Genomic DNA, 10,827 nt, shown 5'->3' on the forward strand with positions numbered 1-10,827 from the left:
GAAAGCTTCTTTTATAAGATTGCCAGATAAACAAAGCTAGACTAAACCATTGCAATATGCTTTAATTTGTTAGATTATAACAAGTCATAAATCTTCCGTTAGGTTTTATAGTCAGAGTACATTATACTTGTACATGTCTTTTTAATTAAAAAAAAGCTTTATAGCTCTTTTTTAAAATGCTGTTTACTTTTAAATAATTTTAACCATTGGCACATACACTTTTCTCAAAGTATTTTCTAATTATTTCACAGTCTTCTTGTATATACAAGTTCAAAGTCTGAAAATAACAAGAACCATTTAGCAAGCTCTGTAAGTAGGCATACAAAAGTGTATTCATTTGCTCATAAAACTACATGAAGTAAAACGGTAAATAGTTGCCTCTTGTAAAGCTGTCTTGTCATGTAACAGCAGCCATTGCAGCCAAATAGTTGAGTCAAGATGAACTGAGCTGGTGTAGAAATGAGTCAACCATTTACCTCAGTCTCCAAAGCCAGGTAATGTGCCTCACTTTTATTGTTCCCAACAGAAAGGTAAAGTCACACTTAAATTGACACTTGGATCAAGATAACATAGACTTAGTGAAGATTCAAGTGTATACTGTTTTTAATCTCATTATTCTATTTTCCACCCCTCTTTACAGTTCATTTATAGTGCACAATACCCACCAAAACCTCTCTCATTAGCTTCAGAGATTATTCTTATGTAAATAATATAATCTATTGTCAGTGGTGGAGGAAACAGATTTTGGAATTTGTCACCGTTAATTAAAAAAAAGTTTTGATTTCTAAGCAAATATTTATTCAGCTGCCCCAAGAAACAGAAGCACCTCCCCAATATTACTCTTTTTACCTGTTGGTTGGTGTGGGTACTACCATTGCTAGCTGGTTCTGCATTGGCTGCATCATGCTGTGGAAAGGTTTTTTCAAACAGCCCAAGTTGGAAATATTTGTATTATACTGCAAAGGTTGAAATTTGCGTTTTTCTAAGCCAAGTTCTGCATCAGATACCCAGAGTAGTTGAAATATTTAAAATTAGTCCTTCCAGTTCTGCAGGGTACTGGCACTACAGGATGGGTGCATTTACACGTCAGTTTAACACATGATAATTTAAAAGGTACTACTACTATTCTAGTATTATTTACAAGACAAACACAATAGCTCAGTTAACTCCACTGAAGATACTTTCAACACTAAGCAAAGCTTAGAGCATCTAATTTTAGAGGATTTCCTGTGCAAACTCAGATTAAGTATATTACTAAATATAGCCTCCATGATGGAAATGGATCACAATTATAGCTAAACTTTCAATAGTGGACAAAAATATAACATTTAGATTTTCAGAGGTGGACAAAATCTCCTGTTCTTTCTAATGTTGCCGGTAAATCTTAAACGTTTTGTCATGAAAAGCACCTGCCAGTTGAAATAGTGGCATGCTAATACCCAGTCTGCCAGTATCATTATCTAACAACAAAAGACTTTGCCTTGTTGCACACTCAAAGCATTATCACATACCAAACATACAGGCAGCTATTTAAGAACAAACAGTAGTAAGACACTGATAAAAACAGGGAAGTTTAAAATTCCATCCCAGGGATATTTAAGGCAGAGAAAAAAGGTAGTCACAGCACAATCCATGCCAAGATACAGAGACCATAGAACAACAGGAGGTACAAGTGCCTGGAAAATCAGGAGCAGCAATGTGAGTGAGGCACCACCATCTGCCCTTGATCTACTTGGTCCACTCCAGCAGACTTCATCTTTCACTTGTCCTATACTATGTACTGTTCTCATTACATGATATTGCGTATAATGTGCTGTGCCTGCTTTTGTGAGTTTATCCATCTCCTTTTATTTTCCACTGAATTCTTGGACACTAGCAATGCTGAGAAATTAAAGTATATAGTAGCACAACTTCATACATGAAAGATGCAAATAGAAAAGAATATAGATAAGGGAATATGTTTCCTTCCTGCCCCTGTAACAGTTAAATTTAATCAGAAATTTAAATATAAGCTTCACTGAAGGTGGGGGGCAGGGGGGGGAGTATGGTCTTAAAGTCCAATGTCAATCCAAACTGCCCAAAGTTGCACTTAATATTTGTTTTGCTACATGTTTCTCATTTTGGCCATGAGTTCTTCTAGGCTTTCTTCAGAGTCAGCTACCGTTTCTTCAGTTATCAAATTCTCTTCCTATTAGGAACAGGAAAAGAAAGTTGGCAACAAAAATAGCAAACAAAAAACTCTACACAAATAAGTTTTATTCTCATTATACCACAACATTTTCCTAGAACCAAGCACTCAATTGCAAGATTAGGCCTAGGGGTTATAAGCTTAAATTGTAAACTCTGTTCTGACTGGGAGTGAGAACGTTCTGGCTGCGATATACCCAAATTCTGTATTCCCTGGGTACACTAATTGCTCTTTGACTACATATAGCTAATGCAAGATAAATATGGTTAAAATATTAGTGGCAAAAGTATCAACTGAGAATTTCACCTTTCTTTCCCTCCCATGTCTCCCAGATACATTCATTCCTATCCCTCAAAACTACATTCACACTAACATCCATACTGACAGAGATGTATTTCATAGAAACCCAAAACTGAACTGGAGAGACAGCACCCAGATGTACCAAGGTAAAATTTAATGGAATTGATCAAGGTGGAATTTTATTTTAGGTTTAAAGGGTAACCAAACTGCCTTGTATTATAAATTTAATCTGTATTATGTATACAAAAAATAAATGTATTCATAAAGAATAAATACATTACCTTGTTTGGGATAGTATATGCTACTGTAATTCCCTCAGGAAGCTCAGGTACTGGGCCAGATGCAGCCTTCAGCTCATCTTCTGACATTTCAGATACTAACTCGATGCCTTTGTGTTAAAAGGAATTAAGAACTCTGTTAGAAGTCAGACAAAAAACTTTTGTAATCACTGTGTTATCATAGCACAAGGAAAACTGCAGCTACTTTTCTAAACCAGAAAAAAAATTAAAAGCAGAAAGACCTTGATTTCAATAACTTCATTCCCATTGTGAATGATTTTTTTTTCCCCTTACAATATATGAAATGGTTCCATGAGTGGGACTTGAGGATAAAAATGGCTTCTCTCCTATAGGACTTGCCTGTCCTTAACAGTTTAAATCTTAGTGTGAGGACACAATGAATGGTAAGCTAAGATTATTTTCTACATCATGTAACCAACAGAATGTATACATCCCTTCTTGAAATGGTTACATAAAATGCACATACTATTTCTTAAGACAATTCCTTCTAATTTAAAGCCCTCAGAGGAATAAGATCTAGGGGGATGCCTTAGCATAGTGGTTATGGAAATGGGAAATGCTCATTAGCTACATATTTAAAATGAACACACAGTGAATAGATTTTCTCACATCTTTCATATCTTCAGACCATCTTCTGAGAAAGGATTTTATACAAACATTGTTAATTTTTGCACCTAACACCTGCTAATTATACTAAAACTACATCGTCAAGTTATCTTAGCATTACTGTCAAAACCTGTGAAAAGCCAGCAGTAATTACGCAGTATACGGTACAAAAAATAGGAACCATGGGAAGTCCCATGTACCCTACAGTGTGTTCGCCTAAAGCAAAGAATTCAGTTGAAGCTTGGTACTGAGAACATCATTTCATCTCCAGTCGATTACTTACCCCAGTCATTGTCTTCATGTACTATTTCTTCTTCCTGTTCAATTACTTCTTGTTTTGGTCGTGCAGCTTCTTTTTTCTGAAGGAAAAAACAAAAAAAATAAAACCCACAATATATTTAACAGTCCAATTTTCAACACTAGCAAAGAAGGTCAAATGTAATATTCACACTTCCTTTAATATTTAAGATATGCAGTCACCATTTAGCACTTTGCTAATGCACATTTAGCATTAAGATGCAGAATACCTGCAAGGTAAAAAAAACCCAACAAATCCAGTAACGCTCAAAAATATGACTGCCAGAAAGGTCTAGCAATTACTGCAGAATAAAGTATTCTCTAACTGAATGCAAGCCATCCTGCCTACCTTTTGCTTTAAGATAACTCTAAGTACTGTGTTTTTAGAAACACATGCAACCATCTGAAGACAAGGCTGCTGAAAATTGGAGCAGTGATTTGAAGTTTTCTTTTACTACAGGTCTGTAGCTTGCTTTGTTCTTAAGACTTTCAAAAAGGAAAAAAAAAAACAACCAAACAAACCCCAAAGCATTTTTACCTTGTAATTTTCTTGCTGTTTTCTGCAATTTTGGTCACTGCATTGTGGATTCGGCTTCATAGACATAGTTGGAAAGAAATCTTGCATTGCATTGTAACCAAGATAATAACTCACAGTACCAAAATTTAATAAGTATCTAGAAATACAAACAGAAAGCAGGCCCTTATATACAGGTGCAAACCTAAAAATTCAAATGCTCAAGAAATAATTTTTCCTCAAAGGACTTTTAGAATACACTTTCACACTAATGAGGTTGTAAAAAAATTACTGTAATTGTTCTAAAACAAGCTGTAGTCGTCTGATCACAGCATAACTGCATCAGCATAGAACTGGGTCTCCTCATGGTGTAAGTGTGTGAGAACAAGTCAGCTACAGTCTTGGAAAAGTTTTACATGTAAGTAGTTTTCTCCTGTGCCTTAATCCATTGCTGGAAACGCTCAGGTGCCTGTATTAAGAAGGGAGTTTTCAAGGGCTAACAGAACTAGTTTAATCATCTTTGCTGTAGGATGTATTGGCAATGTAAATAAAGATTTAAATTAAGCTGCGATGTTTGCGTTCTTAATTAAAGAAAAACACCTGTTGATAGGCAGTTTTGTATAATACCTCTCTACACAGCTGAAAATGGTGCTTCAGAATTTGCAGGCACACTTGCAAACAGTATTTTTATTCTTTTTCACTAGAAATTTTTGGATAACCGACAAAACCAAGCTAAGGCTAATAGGCTAAATAAGATCCTAGTCTCAAAGATGCTTCTAAAAGACAGTGCATCATTTTGAAACCAAATACAAAGTTTTTAAAGAATTTTCCTTACTGATACCTGCAGTTCTTTTAGCAGCTAGAGTCATGTGACAGTACTTCTTGAAAATATTAAAATATCTCATATTGCTGTATAACTATATAACTATTATTAATTCATCTCAGGTTAGAACACAAACACTGCAAACAAATAATTTCTTCTTTGTCCATGTAGAAAATCTCTAAGAGTTAGCACTGCAGTTTTTTTGTGCATAATTTAGTGATGTCAAATGGGAAGATGTTTAAATGCAGAACTATGGGACACACACACAAAAAATTGTGTGTATGCAGTAAGAGAAATTCTCAGGAAAACTCTGAAGACTTTTTGTTTTGTTAAGAACAGCAACTCCCAAGTAACTACACCAGCGATTCAAGCAGTGTGCATTTCCACCCTGTCCAATGATGCCAATAGCTTTAGGAAATAGGCCACAAACATATAAAAAGCAGCAGGCCGATCATTATGCAATGCTCCTTTAGGTTTCTTTCTCTTATGTTGCCGTGCATTGAATAGCAGGAATTCAGTCACTTACTTCAGAACATTTTGTACAAGAATTCCTGCCACAACACCCATAGTTGTAGGAAGACTGGCTGCACAAACTCCTTCTCGTTTTAATGTTTTCTCATCAATATTTGCAGCAACTACAAGTGGAGGAGCACACTAAGGGGAAATAAAGAAATTCCATTTTAAAAAAAGTATTTTTAAAAAGCGCAGATAACACTAAAATTTAAGGTACTCCATCAGCTGTGCCAGGATCACATTCACTAGCCAGCTAATCATTGTACCCCCAGTCCCACTTTAAAAGAAAGAAAAACAATTCAGCAGAGCACTGCATACCGCGAAACAAGCAGATTCACCAGGTATGATCAGCTGTATATGTCCTGACACTGCATTTTCACTCACTCCAGATTCCATCCAGTTTTGTCCAAGTTCATTGCAAGCCTTATAAACACAAACACATGCATCAGCAGTGCAGAAGTTAAATGAAAAGGAAAAAAAAAACCCATACATTGTAAATGGAGAGTGATTAAACTCTTAAACAATTAAACATTGATCTTCCTGTTTTAAGACAAAAAAAGCTATGATCAGAAAAAGGAACATGAAAAAGCAGAAAGGAAATTGTTTATCAAAGGACAAAATTGTCCTCATGCAGCCAGCCCTTTGTGCTTTCCTGAGGACCTGAAATTTTTAAATAAATATAGGCATACTGATCCAGTTACTAGCACACTACAGAATCTAATTGCACGAACTACTTTCAGAGGCATGGATACAGTGTATATATGTTCCTTCAGTGTCTGCAATTTATGGATCAAGTTATCTGAAGGACTGCAGAAAACATGCATTTGGCATATACCCTACTTGGCTGCTACTATAAAGAAAAACAGTTTGATTAGGTACACAGCCTTAAGACATTATCAGTATACACAAAGTCATATGAAGTATACAATTAACTATACATAGTCTTTTAAAAATTTGTAATATATAACATACCAGGCTTTGATAATCCCTTTATATAAACAGGATGATTTGGAAAGACAGACAAAAGCACTGAACTCTTTTACTAACCATTTGCTGCTAGTAACTTAATAGTCTATAGCTGTATTTATACACATAAAGAAGAACTGGATAAAAGCTCAGATTCTGAAGCAGAGGAACCAAGGAGAAAATTCCTTAGAAGATCACTGATAAGTTCCTGTCTTTTCTCTAGTCCCCACCGTTCCTAACGTTATTTATAGGAGCAAACAGACTTCTACAACCTCATGCCTTTGGTGGCCTTACCGTGTTAATAGCCATGCGAGCTTCAAAGTTGTCCACGCAGCTTAGAACAAGATCAACAGGTTTCCCTTCTTCCAGTGCACCGTTACTGAAATAAGCATCAGAAGTTGGCATGCAATTGCTGGCAGCACAAAATACCAACATGACAATCACCATGCTGCTTTAGAGTACAGAAGCAGTGTATTACTAACAGAACTTGTGCGAATGCAGAACAGGATACAACTAGCATCTTAGATCTACAGTAGAAACAACAGCATGCTGAAGCTAGGATCTAAATATATGGCATTTTAGATTGAAAGAAGCTTTATACAGTATACGCTTACAGCACAGAGTATTGGAGAATTCTCTCTTTGTAAAACACAACTGCAAATGGGAGAAGTTTTTTCAGAACTTCTCTATGAGATCCACTAACAGTTATTTTTTTTTTCTTCCTTCTATAAAGCAGACCTGAGACTACTCCAGAGCAGTCAAAATATGATCTGATTTTGTGTTTTCTATATTGAGAAAAGCATATAACACCTGCAGCTTTGGTTGGAAATCTAAAGATGCATTAATATAACTATGTAACAGTAGAAATAAATGCCAGCTCCAGAGAAAAGGTCTAGGCAGGAATGTCTTCATATTTACATATATCCCACTGGTTTTCAATTGAAGTCATCAAACTGAAAAAACCTCCCAGCAATAAAAATGTGAGGCTATATAGAACCACACATCAGCAGAAGTTATTGATATGCTTTTGTTGAGAGATTTTTACCTTATTCTATCCATGAAGTGTTCAAAGTTGTCCAGCGTTGTGATGTTGTAGTTATGTACTTCAAATTGAACATCAGGATTAATATTCCTTACGGAGGAAATAGTATGAGTCAATAAATACAACGATAATTTGTGTTCTACCCCCTGACTTCACAAGTGTTGCTGCAGTCTTAAACTTCCAGTCTCAAGTCTAGAATACACTCATATTTGTCAAAAATTCACAGATTAGGTGAGAAAAAAACCCCACAACATATTGAAGTGGCACAGTTTATACCAAACTTCCAAGAAAAATTAGGTATACTTAAAAAGTAAGAAGACTCACGTTAAGGTTTTGACTAGTATGATAATGTCCTTAAAGTATCAACCATTCTTACAACTGTTTTATACTCAAATTTGCAAATTAGATGATGCTGCTTTGCAGGTGATTAAGAATGAAACATCAGTTTTCTGGAGCAACATCCTGGGTAAATATATTTTGATACCCACTTCTCTAAGTTATACCTCAAAGTATGCTCTGCTGCTTGCACTTTACTTAATCCAGCTTGATGAGGTTGGAAGAAGAGTCTGTTCATGTTTGCCAGTTCCACTTTGTCATAATCAAACAGAAGCAGCTACAATAAAGATTGTATTAACATACGTGAATCTTCACAGACTCTACAATCAGAGCACTATGACAAGGCATTTTAAACAACAAAACTAATTCTAAAACTAACAACAAGAACACCCCAACCAAACACTCCCACTCCCTCCCCCGCCATCCCATTCAGTTCACATACCAAAGGTACCAACATTGTAAGTACGTGAAAAACCAAATTCTGACTGCTATTCACCGGGAACTGATTTGTTAAGTCATGAAACCACCCTTAATAAAAAGCAATCTGTTCATTTGATCTAAACTGAGACTATTCAACAAATTATCTACATGAGCATCATCATCCCTGTTACCACAATCATACTTGCCGTTATGGCGTTAACTAGAAACGTGTCACTTACTTCACTTGTCTTGGCATGTAGTTCTTCAAAACAATGTACTTAAAATACCTACATGATACCTGGACATGTTGATTATTATAAATTCTGAATCAACTGTCTAATGTCCTTTTCTATGACTAAGATGCTGGTCTTCAGGAAATGCTCCTTCAGAGAAAGTGGGAATAAACTTTGCGGTAAAAAACTGCATCACCTCAATACAATGTATTAAGAAACTTAAGGTTCCAAGAGCAAGTGGTCAGGCTTTGCCTGGAACTACAAACATCTAAGCCATTTCCCAATTCCTTCGTTACAGAAGAATCTTGTTCTAGTAACTCTGGAGGTTCTTATTACACACATAAAATTATTTTTAACTGCTTCTAAATTTTTAGCTCTAAGTCTGCCACACCATGAACTAATGTTTGTGATAAAAACATCTGTTTGACATCTACTGCATTTCAATTTCATGAATACCAACTTGCTGTCATAACATAAGACAATCTCCTATGAGAGTTACCCTCTCCTTTTTCTTTGTTCTTGTTTTCCTTTTGCAATAATTCAGTATGAAGATTAGATAGATGGATTCATGTAAGAGCAAGGAGGACAGGAGCATCCAGACAAGAATCATCCACATGATACAGGATTAAGCCCCAAGTAAATAAATTTTACTAGCATAAGAAAAATACAGACTCTTCATTTGTGACGTTTACACAAGTGCTGTTCCTGAGTGCTTTCTTTACTGCACTTTTTTATTTGGGCAAAATCAACTGAGTCAAATCGAATGTAACTCGTTATGAAGAAGACCGGTCCATCTACTACAAAGAAGTAGAGGAAGAAAACTCTCATTACCTTACCAATGCCACATCTTGTCAACATTTCAGCAGTCACACTGCCAACTCCACCTACACCTACTACAGCAACTGTAAAGGTACGGATTTTCTGTAAAAAGAAATAAAATAGAGATCAGTATGTCAAAAGTGGTCCTCGGGAGGAAAAAAAATTAAGGCTGTTTTAATACAGATAGAAACCTACCTCATAATCTTTGACAATTCCCATTCTTTTTAATGCCATCAAACGACTGTGAAGAAAAACAGCAACATTCATTATACAGCAAATGCTCTCTACACTTCTAATAGCAATTTTGCTTTTCAGATTCTTAAAATCACTTTTGCTTAAAAATAACCCCACAAAGCACCCAACTCAAGTCTACTGTTTTCACTGCAGTTGTGAATGCCAGTTAGATACAGTTTAAATGAGATAGTAGATACTTTCCTATTAGCAACAGCAATGGAGTACTAAACCTGCAGAAATTCATGTACTTATTCAGTTGATATGAGAAATGTCAATGAAATCAGGAATACCCATAGTTAGTTTCATAAATGAATCCCCAATTTACAGAATGAAAGCCTACACTTTTTTCTTTAAGGAACCATATGGCAGCATTTGAGTGAGGACTCTTCCACCGTTTTCTGATCAACGTAATATTTAAAAAAATAAATTACTGAATATCAGGTTGTGAGGGTAACCGGAAGGATTTTAAAGTAACATTTTATCCTGCTATTGTGTTTTTTTTTCATTGAAAGTATCAATAAAAGTACAAGCTACAGCTTATATTAAAGCAATTAATTCTGAAAAAAAAAAAGTATCAGATTTCCAGAACTGCTGAGCATTAGAAGAGATCCCGGATGCTCAAGACTTCTCCAAATCAAACTCTAAAATAGGTAAGTTAGAGGAATCAGAATAAGACCTCATGTAATACCAACACCTGTCCCATGTATTAGCAACTTAGCTGAAAACCTCACTAAGTTTCCTCACCTTCTCTCTCCCCGTACCATAAAGCAAGATAACACCAAGTATCCCCGATCTGCACCCCTTCCAGCCCAGCCAGGCGGGAAATTTGAGAGCACCTCTCCTCTCCTCCCCACAGAGAGCCTACCTTCAGCATTGTCCTGACACCCTCCTCAGCACACCCTGCCCCATCTCTTAGTCCCTCACCTGGCCTAGCCCATGCCCATATGCCTTTTCCCCTTCACCCAGACCCACAGCTCCAACCCACGGCCTGAGACCCCACAGCCCTCCATTTGTCCTCCCCACGGCTCAGTCCTGGCCATCTCCCCATAACCCAACCCACGGAGGTGCAGCCCTCTCACCCCATAAGACGCCCTGCCGTGCACCCCCCTTCCCCTCGGCCGCACCTGTAGGGGTTGGAGTCCGTCACCTCCGGGCTCATGATCTCGATGCGGGCCCTCGGCGCACACCGCCCGCTCTTTTCCCGAGCCAGCTCCTCCTCCAGCTCCCGCACACGCTG

At 36.8% G+C, this 10,827-nt stretch overlaps 1 protein-coding gene across 1 annotated transcript; it reads right to left on the minus strand.

Moving 5' to 3' along the window:
• Window positions 1–2,088: 2,088 nt before the first annotated feature.
• UBA5 (ubiquitin-like modifier activating enzyme 5) lies at window positions 2,089–10,821 on the minus strand. The gene is made up of 12 exons (XM_010181242.1): window positions 10,715–10,821; window positions 9,552–9,597; window positions 9,369–9,458; window positions 8,052–8,161; window positions 7,552–7,638; window positions 6,801–6,885; window positions 5,859–5,963; window positions 5,554–5,681; window positions 4,229–4,364; window positions 3,677–3,752; window positions 2,770–2,876; window positions 2,089–2,188 (listed from the first exon to the last, which is right to left on the minus strand). Exons 1-12 carry the CDS (start codon window positions 10,747–10,749, stop codon window positions 2,105–2,107), a joined length of 1,089 nt encoding a protein of 362 aa, XP_010179544.1. The 5' UTR covers window positions 10,750–10,821; the 3' UTR covers window positions 2,089–2,104.
• Window positions 10,822–10,827: the final 6 nt, after the last annotated feature.

This window comes from Mesitornis unicolor, unplaced genomic scaffold (genome assembly GCF_000695765.1).
Source record: "Mesitornis unicolor isolate BGI_N332 unplaced genomic scaffold, ASM69576v1 scaffold1033, whole genome shotgun sequence".
In the NCBI taxonomy this organism is placed as follows: Eukaryota; Metazoa; Chordata; class Aves; order Mesitornithiformes; family Mesitornithidae; genus Mesitornis; species Mesitornis unicolor.